A 19462-nucleotide genomic window follows, 5' to 3' on the forward strand; every position below is an offset into this window, starting at 1 on the left:
TTTACTTACAAATTAAGTTTCTTTGGTTTGATTTCAGTAAAAACAAAGCAAAACAAAACAAAACAGTATAAATAGTTTAAAACAAAAAAAGGAAGACTTTGCAAATGTGTTTTTCAGTTAACTTCTAAGATGAGAAATTTAAAATAACTCCTTACTTCCTTTCTTGGGAATTAGAGCCATATATTCACACTGAAATACTATGCGTGTATGTGTATATATATATATATATAAACATTATATATTTGCATGTATGTGTGTATAAACATTTCCTAAGCCATGTTTCTGTTTGAATAATGTATGCTTATATAATGTTACAAGAGTATTTTTACTTCATGAACTTTTTAGAGTTGAATCATTTCCTTTTTATCAAAAAGGACAGCTAACACCTCAGAACAAGGCAAAAAGCATTTCCCTTTAAATATTTAAACAACTCATTCTAAAAATAATCCTTTCAAGAATTATTTCTATCCCACCCAACTGTCTAAGAAACAAGAGTAACAACTAGATTATTAATGCGTAAATTTCTACTCAGGAGAATACCATAACCTTAATGCAACCCTGTTATTGCACAGGAGATGATTATTGCTTAACCTTGGTTTTGATTTCATTAATTTAGGAATTTTAGGTTTGATCTATGAGATTTTGATACTACTTTTATTTTCAAAGCCTTAATAGCCTTAATATTTAGTACCTTTCATAATCAAACTAAATTATTAGTGATAATAAATAAGAAATAAATTTTTCATTTCATGAAGTTCATCTCAAGCATCTAATAATTAATCATGATTTCACAGCCCATCTTTAGAAATATCCTAAAAAATCATATTGCTATGAAAGAATTCAGTAAGTATCTATCAAATAATTATATGGTTCGATAGAGGTATTAGTTAATGATATGGCAATAATCATTTTGTAGTACATATATATCAAATCAACATGGACATCTTAAACTTACACTGTATATCAATTATATCTAAGTCAAGTTGGAAAAAAAAAGAAAAGAACTAAACAAAACAAAAAAATATACCATAATAAATGCCCAGATTTTCTCAAAATCCAAGATGCCAAATATTGTATCAGGACAGGGAAATTAAGAGTCCAGATATATGATTTATTTATCTGTGAACCTAATTTCCTCTATTAAAACTGGTTTATAGTTGTCACTCTCTTCTTCTCTTTCACAAATATGCTTTAGGAGGTAGAAATCAGTATGGTAATTTAGCAGCACCTAAGGCAGTGTGGTCCAATAGAAGGTATGCATCTGTGCTGTGCAATTTGGTAATCACTAGCCGCACATGTCTACTGAACACCTAAAATGTGATATGGCAACTGAAGAAGTGATTTAGTAATTTCACCTACTCTTAATGAATATTAATTAACATAGTGGCATGTGGTTAGTGGCCATTGTATTAAACAGTACATGTTTAAGGTATTGAAATTATTGAATATTTTCATTTACAAATACTTTGGAAATAGAGAAAAGTGGTTTCTTTTTTTTTTTTTTTAAGATTTTTATTTATTTATTTGACAGAGATCACAAGTAGGCAGAGAGGCAGGCAGAGAGAGAAGGGGAGGCAGGCTCCTTGCTGGGATGGGGCCCCATCCCAGGACCTTGAGATTGTGATCTGAGCTGAAGGCAGAGGCTTTAACCCACTGAGCCACCCAGGAGCCCTGAAAAGTGGTTTCTTTAACAGAAGCTATCAACAGAGGACTTTATAGGAATGCCTGTTGTCCTAATATGAATCTTTTTTCTATCTCTCTAAAAAATATAATTTTTTATATTATTTCTATTATTTATAAAGTCCTGTTTTTCACATGACACAGCATAGTCATCTCTTCAGTGAATACAACCTAAGAAAAACAGCACTGGTATAGCGTGCCCTTAAAAGACAATTGAGCAATCATTAGTTACATATATTAATTAAAACAAAGAAATAAAATGTGGTAAGAGTAAAAATGCTATAGGAATTTCATGGTTAGATTTTCCTTCAGATTAAATGGTCAGGGAAAAGTCTGTGGAAAGAATGGAATCTCAAGTATTAAAAGTGTAAGAAACAGAAATGATTCAGAGAAAGGATGTTCTAGGTATAATGTGAAGCCTGAAAAGATAAACCAAAAATGTATGTTTAGCTGATGAATGGAATTTTCCTGAGAAGACAAAAAGGAAGAAATAAAATAGTTGAGGACTTTAGAAAGGAATGAATCTTCATTCTATCTTTATTTCTAATCTTTAGGTGACTGTTTTAAATATATATATTTTAAAATCAAAAGGACATTTAAACCTGGTTGTTTTGAAGTCTCTCAGAGCTGTAGAGATGTATTCAGATAAATGTTTTTCCATGAGTGCTACTCTGATCCAGGCTCTACCCTAAAAGGAAGAAAAAGAATAAAATGTGAAAAAAAAATTACAAATTAAAAATATTTTGCCCACTGTGTCATCAAAAATATAAGCATTTTAATATGTAAAGAACTCAGTCAAATAATACTTTTGATACCGCCTAAAAAATAAGTAGATGAGAACACATAAATTTTGATTACATATAGTATACCGTTATATCTCTAGAGATACAGGATGCAGAGATATACAGGATATAATACTAACCTTCTATCTTCTGAAGAGACATAAATCATAACTATTAATATTGGGTCAGAGACTTCTTTTCATAACTCTCTACCTTAATGCCCAGATTAACATGCTAATTAAAATGAGTCCCCTTATGAAACATGAACAGTTCGTCTATTCCATTAAGAAAAAAATAATCACTGTCATACCATTTGTTTAAGAAAATTTCCCACCTATTCTTCCAGAGGGAGGTTTTAGATAACTAATAACCAAATTTCATTATTTATCATGCATCCAAATCATGAATTACTGAGTTTGTATCCAGGACATTCTAAAAACTATTACTGAATATTAAGCCAGAAAAAAACAAACACATGGCAAAATTTCTCAGAACCATATTCTAGCGGAAAATCACAGAAACAGACAATTATGACTAAATGTGAGTAACTTTACTTTTGAAAGAAGTAATATCATTCAATAGTTGAGTAGCCAGTTAATTATTTTTTAGTAATCCAAAGCATTTCTCCTGGACTCTTTGTTTAGAATAAAAGAATATAAGAAGTCATATTTGTAAGAAGAATTTAAAAATTTGATTACTTTCATTTTCCCTCAGCCCTCCCACAAATCTCCAGAAAATCCATGAAGATTAATGAGATAGGAAAATCAAAACACTCCAACGACAGTTGAGAACAGAAGTGACACTAATCAATATATATGATGGTTGACTACCCATCTGGAGATAAAAAGCATTCTTTAGAAATGTCTACAACTCTACTGAATTCACCAAACTTCTGGATAGGAAGGATCAAAAAGCAGTCAATCTAGACAGTAGTAAAACCTGACCAACTAGAAGCAGCAATATTGTTGGGAAATAAAGGAATGATAAGGGTGTGATTAGCATGACAGTCAATTTGCGCATCAAGCTCAAAACCCCTTTCAGCTTGACAGTGCTCAGTCCATTGTTTCTGCAGAGTAAGCCTTGAGGAACCTACAATTAGCTGTGGCTGACCTAACAGGAAGGAAGCGGCAAGCCATTGGTCAGCAATTCCAAGTTTCTCTCTTGAAATTTCCTTTGAAAGACAAGGAAGCTGGCGTGGGCTTGAAACAAAAGGCTAAGATTTCACTAGAGCAGAAGCTGGGAGAGTTGCTCTCCAGAGACAGTTAGACACAGGAGACTGTGCTGTTGCTATATAAGAAATGTGGGGAAAGTCCTGCTTCCTGATTTATTAATTTCAATCCATGCAAAAGTGGGCTGCACCTAATTTCCTGTCCTTGGATGTTTATGGAATTCATTATTACACTGTAATAATACACTGTGCTAATTTTAAGGTTTCTTTTCTTTCAACAAAAAAAACTCACTAGAACAGAAGACAAACAGGTATAAATGTCATTGGAACGAACACATGGGGGACATGTTCCCCACCAAGTGGGGAAGTCGAAAAACCAGGTTTAAGATTTTAGACTTTATCAGTTGGATAATGGTTTAACACTTAAGGTTTGTTTTTTTTCCTCCGGAGACACAAATATTCATTTCTTTGTCACTGAAAGTTTTCGACTGACAAACAAATAAATAAATAGTAGTCAACATTTATTCTTTTTTTTTTTTTTAAGATTTTATTTGTTTATTTGACAGACAGAGATCACAGTAGACAGAAAGGCAGGCAGAGAGAGAGGGAAGCAGGCTCCCTGCTGAGCAGAAAGCCCGATGGGGGACTCGATCCCAGGACCCTGAGATCATGACCCCAGCCGAAGGCAGCGGCTTAACCCACTGAGCCACCCAGGCGCCCCAGTAGTCAACACTTCTTAAGGCTGTAATTAATATATGCTTGGCTCTGTTTTAAGATACATTAAGATATTTATATATATTAAGATATTTAATCTTCCCGGGGTGTCTGGGTGGCTCAGTCAGTTAAGAGTTGAACTCCTGATTTGGGCCCAGGTCAGGATCTCAGAGTTGTAAGATCGAGGCCCCTTTGGGCCCTGTGCTCATCCGGGAGTCTGCTTGAGAGTCTCATTCTCCTTCTGCCTCTCTGCCTGCTCAAATTCTTGCTCTTAAATAAAGAAGGAAATCTTAAAAAAAAAAAAAAAAGATATTTAACTTTCTCAAGAATTGTGTGGGTTACGTTACAAAACTATCCCTACTTTTCTCTATAAGGAAACAAAAAAAAAGACAAATCAAGAACATAGGAAACATCTCACCACCAAACTAACCAACCTAATTGAATAAAAACCTATATACTCTATATTCCTTTCTGTTTCAGGGGATAAACTATAATCATGTAAGAGAACAAAAAGACAAATTAGAGAATAGGCAAAGATATCTGCATTACATGCATCTGACAAAAGACTCATTTATCAAATACAAATAATTCTTACAAATCCATAAAAATAAATAAAAAATGGGGCCTACAAGGGGAACACTTCAATGACAGATTCAATTTCTTTAGTGGATATGGGAATGTCCAGATGTTTTCTTCCTTTTTATGTTAGTTTTAGAATTTTTTTCAAAAATTTGTCCATTTCATCTACAGTTTAAATTGTGTAGGTATGAAGTATTCATAATATCCTTTTAGGATTTTTAATGCCTATAGGGTCTATGGGGTTGATTGGGCTCTTTATTCCTGATACTGGTAATTTGTAATCTCTCTTTTTCTCTTTATGAATGCTTCTTGCTGGAAGCTTATCAATTATATTAATCTTTTTAGAATGACCAAGTTTTTGTTTAGTTGATTTTCTCCAAGTGTACATTTTTTTCATTTAATTCAATTTTTGCTTTTCATTATTTCTTTCCTTCTTTTGGAGTATGTATTTTTTAATAGGTTTTTAGATGAAAACTTTGATCACTGATTTTTAGCCTTTACTCTATTTTTATATACATAAGAGTCTATATTTAAGTTTATTTTCCTCTAACCACAAGTTTTTACATGTTATATTTTCATTATCACTACTTTCCACCTATTTTCCAATTTCAACTGTAATTTCTTCTTTCATCCATGAGTTATTAAGAAGTCCCTCTCAATGTTGACTCACATAAGCATTTTCTAGTTTTCTTTTTGTTATTAATCATAGCTTAATTCCTTTGTGGTTAGATAACACACTTTAGATGATTTCAATCTGAAATTCAAGGAGATGAATTATAAAATCAGCCAATGATCAATTTTTGTGTAGGTTCTATGTTTGACATGAATAAGTATTTTATAGTTTTCTATCTACACTTTATTATATATATAGTATATTATATTATACACTATGTTATATATTATATATATTTATATATATTAAATACGGAAATATACTCCTGTTCTCTGGTACTACTAGTCTTTATTTATATTTTCTACTACAATTACTTAAAGGCTCATTATCTTGGGACACCTGGGTGGCTCAGTGGATTAAGCCTCTGCCTTCGGCTCAGGTCATGATCTAAGGTTCCTGGGAGAGCCCACATCAGGCTCTCTGCTCAGAGAGCCTGCTCCCCCCCGCCCTACTCTCTCCTACTTGTGATCTCTCTCTCTCTGTCAAATAAATAAATAAAATTAAATTAAAAAGTTCATTATCTTCATCTCCCATAGGTCTGTTTCACTTGTTTTTTTATATTTCTTAGTTTTGGTCATTTGATCTTGTTTTCTGATATTTGTAGTGGGTTTTGATCGAATACTGGACATTGTATATAAAATTCTGTAGCTGCACTAATACTATCTTTCCTTAGAATAGATTTAATTTTCTTCAAATAGGCAAGGAGTATACTCGAAAATCACTCTACACTATTTAAGGGCACCATTTTAGGTCTTCTTTGGGCTGGTCTTCATCTGAATTTCCCTTACTCCCAAGGGAAGAGATCGCAAATAAAAAAGAGATCCCTAGGGTATTTTACAGGGCCCCTCCAACTTGTTTGACCTTGAACTCTAACCTCTGTCTCTTCAGAACAAGAGTAGGAAATCTTCAATCAGCTTTTTTAGCCTCCTATCTGCTGCTTTCAGCTTGGTTTATGAAACTCCTTCTCTGTGCTTAAGGTGGCTAAGAGTTGGCAAACAGCTCACAGGAAAACTGCATGTAAACCTCAGATGCATATGTCTGCTCTTCTCTCAGTGTATTAAGTCCTGGTTTCACGGGCAGTTCCCAGATCCCTCTTCTGTTTCTCTAGCCAGGCAAAACTAAATGAACTCTAAAACTCTCTGATTAGCTTCTATACCAACAATGTGAACAGACAAATGCCTAAGCCAAGGTGAACTTAAGGCTCACCTCAAGTACCAACCTTCTCTCCAGTATTGCGGCCACTGAAGTCCTCATGCCTTGGTTGTTTTCTTAGCTCTTAAATTTGTTGCTCTGCGTATTTCACCAAAACTTTACAGCTGTTCTTGGCAAAAGGGTTGCTCCGATATAAGCTATTCTATCATCACTAGAAGCAGAAACTGGTTCATTTCTCACCTCCAAGATCATCTGGGTTTTTGACTCTAGTTTTACCCTTCTAATATGACTCTCTCTCCTTCCCTGTGCATGCTTCATACTGTATTCAGTGGATCTTTTTGAAAAGTAAATTAGATTATAGTACTCTGTTGTTTAAAAAAATTACAAGAAAAAGAGCCTCAAGTTGCACCTCATTGAATTTAGAATAATATCTAAACTGCTAATATACCTTGCTGCCTCTGCTCACTATTTGCACAGTACCTTTCTTCCCATAATTCACATCCTGGCTCAAATGTTGTTGCCTCACACAAGCCTTCCCTACCTACACTATCTAAGAGAGTGCTTCCTTCCACCACTCTGATCTCTTTCAAATCTCTTAACCTGCTCCATTTTTTCATGGCTCCTGAGATTATATTATATATATAATATGTATATATAAAATATGACACATATAATATTTGTTTTCTACCATCCTTTTCACCAATACCACTATATCATCAGTATTTATAACAGTTTCTAGCACACAGTAGGTCCTCAAGATGTATTTGTTGACTTCCTGGAGGAAACTCAAGAAGATAAGTAACTTGCTCATTGCTAGCAGTCATTAGAGGCACCAGTGACAGGTGGGGAAAAGGAATGATGTGAGGAAAATGGCATTTATAATGACTCATATGAAGTTAGTATTTAAAATGGAGACAGTATAAAACAAATGGGCAGAATCAGAGTATGTCTGGTTTCTGCTTGGAAAACTCTTTTTTTATTTTTAAAGCTGCCCAAGTATGTCTCACATTCTTCCAGTTTTGGAACCATCACTACAAAAGTCTAGAGGTAGGAAGAGAGATTTTTGAGTGACTAATAGAAAATGATCATAAAAATAGCATCTTCACAAACCTATACCTTACTGTAAAGTTTTAGTATTTGATAACTCTGGTGTAGGTGTGATTAATAACCCCCTGTCCCCAACTCAGCCTCTTTCCATAAAAAATTTGGCTAACCTGCTCTACGAAAGAGCAGTGACAAAGTCTGCTTTTTTTTTTTTTTTTTTAAGATTTTATTTATTTATTTGAGAGAGAGAGAGAATGAGAGGGGAGAGGTCAGAGGGAGAAGCAAACTCCCTGCCAAGCAGGGAGCCTGATGTGGGACTCGATCCTGGGACTCCAGGATCATGACTTGAGCCAAAGGCAGTTGCTTAACCAACTGAGCCACCCAGGTGCCCCCAAAGTTGGCTTTTAAACAAAGGAAAAAGTGAACGAGAGGACGAGACCTGAAAAGACCAGGAGGGATTAAGGATTTCTGTCCTAAGAATGTGTTAAGGACTACATTCACAGTTCTGACATGCTATAGGTGCTCAATAAAAATTTATCTGATGGAAAGATGTAAGAATATATAAATGGCTGATGGACCAGCATACTCAGAAATTGGTCTAATATGTTAAACTCAAGAACAGAATGAATGTACAGGATAAGCAACCACAAACTAAGAAAGCCTAACCCAGCCACAAACAAGAGCTGTTCTTAAAAACAAAGAAAAAGTGGGGTGCCTGGGTGGCTCAGTGGGTTAAAGCCTCTGCCTTCAGTTCAGGTCATGATCCCAGGGTCCTGGGATCAAGACCCACATTGGGCTCTCTGCTCAGTGGTGGGCCTGCTTCTCTCCTTCTCCTTGCTCATACTCTCTCTTTCAAATAAATAAATAAAATGAAGAAGAAGGAGAAGGAGAAGAAAGGAGGAGGAAGAGGAGAAGATAGGAGGAGGAGGAAGAGCAGACAGGAGGAAGAGAAGAAGAAGGAAGAAAGAAAGAAATCCCATATACGGAAATCCCGTTCCCAAAACCTTCATATATTGTAGAAAGAATAGCTGCCAAGGTATCTGAGATGTCAGATGGAAAGATTACAGACATGATCTTCAGTTCAAATATTCTATTCCATTGTTAGGCTTTGTTTAAACCCCAGAAAATAGGTTCAACTGGTTATGGACTGAGCAAAGAGAGGGACTGTCAGCATTTCACAGATCTCAGCTTAGTGATTTTCAGATCTCTCATGGTGGCAAGTTTACGACGTGAATCTAAGTTGTACAGTAGTTCTGCGACATGGACAATCCTGATTCAATCAAAACTAAATTTAAAGAATGTTTCTATACTGAATTAGTCATTCTCCGTAAAGGTACCTGTCGTCCACTGCTTAAAGCATCAGCCACATAGCCCTAAAGGTATAATCAAAGGTATTCTCCTTCTGACAAAGAATTCAGAAATGAAAATCTGTTTGGGTCCCAAGTGTACAGAGTTGCACATTATTTAGCAGGTGAATTTGGTGCTGTCATTCTGTTTTCACAAGTGTTAAGGCTGGATGAGATGGATACTACATAGGTTAGTAGTCATTCTAGAAAGCAGCTCAAAGGCCCAATAAACCAGCCGTCTGAGGTATTTGCTTAATCCTTCAATCCTGACAGTTGCCAGGTGTGATTTACTGGGTAGATTAAGTACTTTGCTCTGCCCACTGTAATGAATAAAGACAGTAGTAATCTTTGCATGCACACTTTTCCCAGCATCACCAGGCAAATCATAGATCTCTCTTTCCCCACTAAATGGAATCTGTTTGAGGCCTGAGCAAAACAAAGATAGATGGTAGGATTTGGAACATGATTGTTCTGTGATGTTTTCATACTCAGCACTGGTTTTGTACAGAATAAGTATTAACAGAATAAATATTAACAGCATCTTGCTACATGGGGCATATTCCTTAGAGTCTCACTAAGAAAGATGGCAGCTGGGGTTTGCATTTCTGCACTCCACCCGGGTCAAAATGCTACATTTCTAATGTTTGTTATCTTCTCAATTACATCTTGTATTTTGGTATATGCTAGTTCTATAAATATATTCTCCCCTATATGGAGGGGGCTTAGAATACAATTGTCATGATAATTGTTCCTTCTTTTAATTTGAAAACAAGAAACTAAAGTTTATGTGCCACCTGGGGTACTTTCTATTTGTATAGACTTGATTAACTCAAATGATAGCTTATCTTTTAATCTTAACCTACAGAAATCAGGATATTATTCTTAAGCCATAAGAAAAACATGAAAGGAAAAAAGAAATAAATGCAATGAAGATGCAAAGGGGAATTCAGATTGCACATTTTTAAAAAAGATTTTATTTACTTATTTGACAGAGATCACAAGTAGGTAGAGAAGTAGGCAGAGAAAGAGGAAGGGAAGCAGGCTCCCTGCTGAGCAGAGAGCCAGATGCGAGGCTAGATCCCAGGACCCCAAGATCATGACCTGAGTAGAAGACAGAGGCTTTAACCCACTGAGCCACCCAGGCACCCCTACACATTTTTTGAACCTGTAGTCAATCAATTAGAAAGTAAATAAATGCATAAAGTCAAGAGTTTGAGAAAATAGAGGCCAAAGGACTACTAAGACAACATTATGGCTAAGAAGAGAGGTAGTAATATAAAAAACAAGATTTCAACTTTTAAAAGACAAAATATTTTTAAGACTTTAGCTATAATTGACCTAAAAATGAAGGCATTTAGCTTGAAAAATGAATGTCAGAGAGGAGAACTGATTCAATCTAAAAAAAAGCTAGATGTCATTGAAACAGAAAGTTAACCACTTCTCAAGACAGCCCCCTGACTGGAATGGCAGAAGGCAGTGAAGGAAGGAGTAGCAATTTTAGAGAGTGAACTCTATGGCTTTAGTCTTCATAAGGTGACAAAAATCATAGCTATCAACTTTACTCAAATTTTAAAATGTTTAACTATGTTTCTAATCATCTCATTAAATTTAAATATTATAAATTGCATTTTTTTTTTTTAAAGATTTTATTTATTTATTTGACAGACAGAGATCACAAGTAGGCAGAGAGGCAGGCAGAGAGAGAGGAGGAAGCAGGCTCCTCTGAGCAGAGGGAGCAGATGCGGGGCTCGATCTCAGGACCCTGAGATCATGACCTGAGCCGAAGGCAGAGGCCTTAACCCTCTGAGCCACCCAGGCGCCCCTATAAATTGCATTTTTAAAAAAATTAGTTTTTGTTTTACAAAATATTTAATTTCAATATAACTTTATAGTAATTAAAATTACTAACCAGTAACTTTCCAGAAGAAAAAATATCCTAAATAAAAACAGATGCAGGAACAATAAACTTGGAATCTATACTTTTGAAAGATGATTATTATACTTTCATTTATTGAAGATACATAATTTATAAGTTTGTAACTATTTTATTTATTTATTTGAGAAAGAGCACAAGCAGGGGAGGAGCAGAGGAAGAAGCAGGCTCCCTGCTAAGCAAGGAGCCTGATGATGGGAGACTTGATCCTGGACCCTGGGATCATGACCTGAGCTGAAGGCAGACACTTAACTGTCTGAGCCATCCAGGCACCCTCATTCTGTAACTCTTAAGTGCCAAAAATAATAAGGAAACCTAGTATGACAATCCAGTAAAAAAATAAAAGTCCTAAACCAAAGCAGATACAGCTTATATGAACAGCTCAGACTTTTTATAATCTTAAAAACTACTGAGAACTCCAAAGTGCTTTCATGTGGGTTGTATCTATTCATATTTACTGTATTACAAGTTAAAACTGGGAACTTGAGGTAATTAAAAAAAATAAATAAACCAATTATATGTTGACATAAATAACATATTTTATGAAAAATAACTATCTTTTCCTAAACAAAAGTATTAGTGACAAAAGTGGGTCTGTTTTACATTTCTTTAAATTTTTTTAAATGTATGGCTTAGGGGCGCCTTGGTGGCTCAGTTGGTTAAGCGACTGCCTTCAGCTCAGGTCTTGATCCTGGAGTCCTGGGGTTGAGTTCTGCATAAGGCTCCCTGCTTAGCAGGGAGTCTGCTTCTCTCTCTGACCCTCCCCCTTTTCATGCTCTCTCTCTCTCATTCACTCTCTCTCAAATAAATAAATAAAACCTTAAAAAAAAAAAAGGCTAATTGTAACATGGAAAATATAACCATATCAATGAACTTTTCATATTGCATTTCATTAAATCCATTAGGTCTGAATAGATCTTTTACCTATGCATATTTTATAATTCCATGCATTGATCATTGGAAATTATGAGTTTTGCCAGTTTACCAAATGCTAATACTTTTCATTAAACAATTAAAAAATACATATGCTAATTCAACATTATGTTATCAGGAAAGTCTGTAAGTACAGGGAAACTATTAGGCTTAAGATGGTGATAATAAGTTTTCTAAGATTCTAATTTTTACTCGGAAGTTTTAATTTTACCATTGGCAACCAATGCTGTCAGCTGCTTCGCTGGAATTAACAGGCTCACTTTGTTCATTTTTATTCAAGAAAAGCTACCAAATGTCCAAGTCTAAAAAACTATCATTTGTATGCTTTTCTTTTAAGTAAAAATAGTATTACATGGCAAAAGTTTCTAATTTAGCTCACAAATCAAACTATATGAGTACTTCTCCTTGAGACAACCATCATATTTTAGTATGCTGCAAATGCTTTATGCATACTTTCTATTTTATTACTCAGGATATTAAAAAGAGAGGCACTCAAATGTTGAAACTTAATAAAATTAATAATGTTTACTGCACCATCATGAACATTTTTAAAAGGAACTGGCTTTTCTTTTTTCTTTCTTTCTTTTTTTCACAGGGTACAGTGGAAAAAACTCAGTGTTTAGTATGAGTTAGATGTCACTGCCTTAATTCATGCTAAGGAACTAGCAGTTTTGCCACCATTGTTTCTGTATCAGCAGTGCAAGTGTCAACACAGTGTAAAAGGCAAATAACACCTTGGTACTACATGAAAATACTTTTGACATTATGAACCCTCAGGGTTCTTCAGGACACTGAGAGCTACTGGTTTGGGAACTCAAGAAATGTCGAAACTTCACAGAATAGGAAATATTTTATTGTGCTTCTAAAAAAGAATTCATAGTGACTAACTTCAAACCTTCTTGCTATTCATAAGGCAACAAGGAAGATTCAAAAACATTCTAAATAACTACATGCAACTAAAAAACAAAACAAAACAAAACAGAAACAGACCTACAAAAGATTTTTGACATGGTCAAGTGCTTAATCCCAAACAAGAAAAAAAAAATGTATATAGCAAAGAGCTCAAATTTTTCTATTTCAGTCAAAAACTTCTGGGGATTAGATTATACACATGGCATATTATTATTTATGTCTTACCTTAGCTCTAGAAGAACTGACATTTTCCATATTTTCAATGCTGCAGATACAATTCTGTGAAACTTTCCGGCAAGCCACTCTGATATAGTCCCAGAAGCTACGAGGACTTTCATAACCAAACCAGGTTACTTGACCTTCAGGAGACAAATTGTAATACAAAATAAAAGAAAACTAGACTAGAACATTCCAAATGCAAGAATAAAATTTTGAAAAATAAAAGACAGCCTAGTGTGTCATAGTGAAAAGGGCGCTAACCTGAGTGGCAAAAAGCCTTCAATCTAGTCCTGCTCTCCTTTAACTAGTTGTGGTACTGTGTACAATTTATTTAATGGATGGGGATCATAGTTTTGTCAACAACAAAATCAAACAAATGAAAGAAAAAAAGACTGGACACTAAAAAAAATCTCTTGCAGTTTAATATTCCATTATTCTAAGGCCATCATTTAGACAGGTCCCAGAAAACCCTCCTTATGGTTCTGGTTAACCATTAATTCACATGTCAAAGGTTGTATTCGAAAGTTTCTCTACTTAGAGAAACAGAAAAAGTAACACAACACTTTTCCTCCTCTTCATAAGGAAACTTCCAAGAAATGAAACAATGTTGTGGTCTATCTTCTAAGTTTATATGATGAATTAGAATCCTGTGTTCACTGATCAAACATAATCTACCGAACCATTCTCATCTACAAAGCCGTAAAGTTCCTCTCATTCACCTGCTCTCTACTAGTTGGCAGCACATGAAAGGTCCTTCAGGCATTTACCATTAACAATTTTTCAGATGCGGGTAATTATATGTCTACTCATGAACAAATGTTCTTTTACATGTTATCTTACATCAGTATTAATATTTCTATAAGGGACTCTGAGTGGTGGGTTCATGGGCAAAATTTTGTACTCTGAGCATTTTAAAGTAAGATATAAGAGACATCTCAATCTTTCTTTAGTTTTCTGGAATGATTAGTCTTACTTAGGGAAGTTGTTTAATCTTAAAATAGAAAGATCTGCTTTGCATTTTAAACTGGGCTTCCTTACTTACTTATCTCAAATCTTCCTGTCCCCAATAATTGCTTCTCTGTAGAAACATCAAAAGTATCCTGTCAACAAGCACCATTTTAGGAGTGATGTCTCAAATAATAATCAGTGGTTTCCAACCACAGCAGCCTCTAACAATAACTGAGCTGCTTTTTAAAAAAATACCCATGCCTGGGCTCCACCCCAAGGTAAATAATCAAAATCTTTAAGGGCAGGCCCAGACATAGGTATTTTTTTTAAAAGATCCCCCTGGTATTTCTAATAATGTATGTATGGGTAATTAACCAATAGAAACAGTACTTATCATGATAGGTAACTCTTATTCATTATTCAGGACCTTTTAAAGTCCTTTTCTTCTTGTAATCCATGTATGATCTCCATAGTGGGTCAATTCCTCCCTATGCACTGACACAGCACCCTGTGCTTGTTTATCCGTACAAGTGTTTACTTGATTATCTTACATATTAGGTGGTAAAATCTATAAGGCAGGGATTGTGTCTTATTTGACTTCAAATCAATCTCCAACACCTAATGCTTGGCTCATAGTAGACATTCAGTAAATAGTTATTAAACAAATCAACTGGCAAATCAACACAAAACATCACCTTAATTGCAATGCACATAAAATTTGAATTTTAAAAATCTATCTTCTTATAGTGACAGTTCAATAACAATCTGGTATTAAGAAATGTGTATCCTAGATTTCAAATGTCAAACATTCCAGACAAACACACCTTTCTTTGTCTTTATAAATAAAAAAACAAAAGCATCTCAAATCCTTGTTCAACTCAGTGTCTCTAAACTCAATATTTCTAAACTCAATGTTTCTTTAAAAATCAGATCTTACTACCTACAAATAAAAATGTACAGAAATACTTATAATCTCCCTTCTTCCTCTCAATCTCCCCCGTCACTTTCCTTTGCCTCCTTTGTTCTTCGAATTAAGAAAGTTGGTGGTACAGTACCTCAATATAATTTGTCTTTAGGACAATTTTCATGTCATCAATTTGTCAGCCATTTGGAGAGGAGGTAGGATGCCTACTGGTTAAGAATGTGAGTTTTGAATCAAAGTGATCTGAATTAGATCACTTTTTAGCTATGGGATCTTGAGCAAATGAGTTAACTTCACTCTGTCAATCTGGGTTTCTTCTATAAATTGACAATAATGACAGTACCTACCTGATAATACTGTTGAGAGAATTAGATGAGATAATCTATGTACACCAATTAGTTTATAGCCTGGTACAGATGTTAACAATTATTACCACTGTTATCACTATTATCATACAAATAGTTAAGGGGTCAAAGCTCTCCTGTACTGTAAACAAAGTAGGAATGGTATGCAAAATTAAAATTTCCCCTTTACTTGCTCAGAATCTAGAAAAATGTTAAAAATTTACTCCCTAATGCAACCTTTTCCCATATCAACAATTTCAAATTTATCTCCCTAAGATATTTCTAGTCTCAAGTAATTTTCTTTGGCTTTTCTTAAGACCATTACATAATTTAAAATGAGAGGTATAGCCAGACTTCAATCAAGAAAGGATCTTAAAGAAAGGGAACATCACAAGTTTTCTTCATTGACTTTATTTTAAATCTTCTCATGAGTTTGACATGGCTAAGGAAAATAATTTATGAGAAGTTTTAAAATAAAGCTGTCCAAAAAACCACAAAAGAATATAACAAAGCCCCGTTTTGGAGGAGAGGAAACAAAGATAGCAAAAAACCAAAATCTAGGCTAAGGTTAAACAGAAGGAATGGACACTAAATCCTTGGGGCTCCTGCTATGGGTAAAATGTGCTGTGTATAAGACTTTCACCCAAGAGACCATGGCAAGATTCCCCAGATTACAAACTAAAAAACTGAACAATTGACAGAATAACATTATTATCATTTGCAGGGCCTTAATAAGCCTGTAGTATCCTCACAACACGTTTAACAATTTAGCAAACTAGAGGTAAGGATGACTTGGCTTGATTCTGCCTTCCTTCCTCTTTCATGTGCATCATTTCCAAAGTGAAGTTCTGAATTCAAGACACTGAATTTTTCACATGCGAAAGAATCTGCTTTAAGAGAAGGTGTATTCTCTCGTTAGACTCTTCAAACAAACACTCTTGTAAATTGTATATCCTAGCATTTTATATAAATAATAAAATAATTTCTGCATCTATTAAAAGGTTAAATTTAATTAAAAAATAATGAAAACATCCAAATGGTTACTTGAGATATTACTACTTGAAGATCATTTTTACTTATGCACAGATTAATAGCAAAAGATGTACTTAGGCTATTAGTCCGTAATCACTATTCAACAGAAAAATTAAAAAACAAACCTACAAGCTAATTGTGCTTTTTAAAATAACTATTGAAGCAATAAACAATCACTCCCCAAATATTTTCATTTCCTTTAAAAATAACCATAAAACCAATCATACAGCAAGGAAAGAACTAGTCTATATCTTGAAGAAATTTTACTCTGGAGAAGAAAAACACTGTCACTAACAGACTTCTTTTAAAAGCCATGTATAACATGCTTTCTGTTACATTTTTTTTAGAAGTGAACTTTTACCAATGATGAAGTTAAACAACTTTTCAAAACGTATTGACATTCCATCAAACTGACTCTAAATCATTTTACGGCAAAGAAAGAAAGGGTGAAAAGTTTGCTAGACTAAAAGTTAATGTGCTACTAACCAGCTATGTGATATCTTTCCCAACACAATGCCTTATTTTCAGCACCAAAAAATGACCTGTGATCTCTAGGGTCCAAGGTTATTTTAAAATAACTCTTCCAAAAAAATTAAAAAATAAAATACTCTTCTATATTTCTTAAGTTAGACATCTGTTCACATGATGCAATGATATTTGTATTTTGCTTTTATCTTAGTTTACAGCTGGAACGAGACCTTCTAAGAACAAGGACTAAATTTTCTAAAGTGGTTCTCTACTAAGTAGTGGCTGAGACATGATCTTTCGATAATATAAAATATAAATGAATCTGTTTAGTGACTTCCTTTCTCTATCCGTTGTATAAGTGTTTAACTATATAAAGAGCAAATGAAAATCTCATCCCCCAAGCCGAAGCCTCATCAGTGTTACAATGCATCAACTAGATGACAGTGTCATCCTAGAACTGCTATTCAACTAGACAAGCAATAAGAGACAGTCCCATTGAATTTTAATTAACCACTCTGATACCACTGCAGAAGTTTTCGGATACTTAAAGGAAAATGGTTTTTTGTGGATTCACTGCTGTCAATTTATTAGCATTTAGATGAATTTAACTTTTCACTTTTCACTTTACATTTTCTAACAGCAATCTTGAATTTCTTACTGCTAATTTATAAAAGTCAGTTCAATATTTTCTATTATAATTTTGCTAAACAGAGAAAACTCCCATTTCTGCAAGAGCACAGAGTCTTTTTCTTCTTGAAAAGAAACTACTAATTTTAGTTGAGGTTCATATTTATTAGACTACCCAGCTTTGAAAGTAAAATAACGTCCTTGATTAATTTTCTAAATAAAATTTCATATTAGTATTATAAAAAAGGAATTTAAACACTTCACAAATAACTTTAATTACATATTAAGCTGAATGTTAAATATGAGTCGATTAGATACTCAGTTGTACTTAATATTGCTAGTTCTGTATGTTACTTACAGGACCTCTCAAGTACGTCATTTCACAACTATGAAGCACAGTTACTCATTTACAAAACGTAATTACTATTCTTTTTTAATGACAATGTCTTGTTCACTGCTAAGGAATTTATAACAAGTATCTATACCATAAAAATAAGTTAATTCTTAATCTTTCAAGACAAAAAAGTTAAGATAACAAGGTTCACCAAAAATCTGACTTAACTTTTTATCCCAGTAATTTTACCAACGTTCCAAGTAGAGGACAAAGACTTTGTCTGTTTCTTCTACCACCTTTTTAACAAAAGGGTTAGAGTACTGGCTGACTGATTAGAGTCCCAAAGGCTGAACTCCATATGGAGAGCAATACAAAAATGTGAGCCCTGAAGAAATCAAGAATAATCTGTTTCAGTAGCGATTAAGGCTATACATAGAGGACAGAAAACAAATGAAACTGTCTAAAATGATTACTTGTGGGAATGAAGGTTGAGGAAAAGAGATGCTAGTTTTCTATTTCCCATTGTCTTAATTGTAATCCTTAAAAATAATGACTATATATTTCTTTTAAATATTAAAAAATATAATTAAAGTCTAGGCCATTAAGTATAGAGCCTAGCAGTGTTTTGCAGATAGGAGCAACTCTTGAAAGTTTTGAGTGAGTGAATAAAGGCATGCATTCTCCCAAGAGAAAGGAAACTAAGGAATATATTCCCACTAATGATTCCAGAATGGCAAAGCAGTTACTGATACTGCCCTTCTGTGTTTTACTGAGTGACTTTGGAAAAATCACACAGCTTCCCAAAGCCCCCAGTTTGCATGTAATACAGATATTATTACACAAAACTTATAAAATTGAGGAGATAATAATTCTTATACTGTTAAGAGTTACAATAAAATGTAATTGCACAGATATGCCTGATTAATAAGAGACTAAAGCCATGGGAACTTAAAGAAATATGGATGGGGTCACATAAAAGGAAGGAGAATAAATGGATTATTATATTGTGTGGGTTTACAACAAGATTTTAATTTAAAAATTAGCATAAGCATATTTGTGCTCTCTGGATTAACAAAAACAAAAACAGAAAGCTTTGCAAAACCCATGCAATGTACTAAAAAAGATCACTTAACTGATACAGCCCTCCCCAGTAAGTCAATTCCATGCTCCCGCGCAGCTCAGTGGCGGGAGACATCACCAGCATAGAGTACCTTGAAGAGGTATTTGGAGATGAGCCAGCCATCTGCAACTTTGGGATATCTCTTTAAAATATAAACAACAACAACAACACACAGATATTTAAGAAACCTGCCATCAAGTTTACAATTGCAAACTGAATAGCCCAAATAAGATGGCTACACATTACCTGGATGCAATAATCACTACATTTCACCTAATAAATAAAATGAACTCAGGATGAATATGAGGTACACTCAGCCCATATACCAAGCTGGTCCGTTGTCACCTATTCTATCTGGAGAAAGGCGAGTATCTGTAAGTCACAGAAATAGGCTCCCTCTTTGCTTGCAGGGCCATCATTCTTTTCCAGACATGATAGGCTGATGATGACAAGGCAAAAGGAGCAAAAACTTGTTTGAATCAGCTAGCTTTGCACCTCAGAATTTATAAGTTTGGTTAGGAAATTATTAAAC

General features: G+C 34.3%; 1 protein-coding gene across 9 annotated transcripts in view; it reads right to left on the reverse strand.

Annotated features, from left to right (window-relative positions):
- The window catches only part of RUNDC3B (RUN domain containing 3B), a 147812-nt gene that overhangs the window by 70317 nt on the left and 58033 nt on the right, over nucleotides 1-19462 (reverse strand). For 4 of the 9 annotated variants that reach the window (XM_082692383.1, XM_082692387.1, XM_082692384.1 and 1 more), the window contains 3 exons: nucleotides 19022-19072; nucleotides 13142-13275; nucleotides 2283-2368 (listed from right to left, as the gene is read on the reverse strand). In XM_082692383.1, the coding sequence (XP_082548509.1) occupies nucleotides 2283-2368; nucleotides 13142-13275; nucleotides 19022-19072 (271 nt within the window). Of the gene's footprint in view, nucleotides 1-2282; nucleotides 2369-13141; nucleotides 13276-13396; nucleotides 13422-19021; nucleotides 19073-19462 lie in introns of those variants that run through there. The other 5 variants (XM_082692389.1, XM_082692386.1, XM_082692385.1 and 2 more) reach the window with 2 other exon arrangements.

The sequence above is a fragment of the Mustela nivalis genome (genome assembly GCF_964662115.1).
Source record: "Mustela nivalis genome assembly, chromosome: 12".
In the NCBI taxonomy this organism is placed as follows: domain Eukaryota; kingdom Metazoa; phylum Chordata; class Mammalia; order Carnivora; family Mustelidae; genus Mustela; species Mustela nivalis.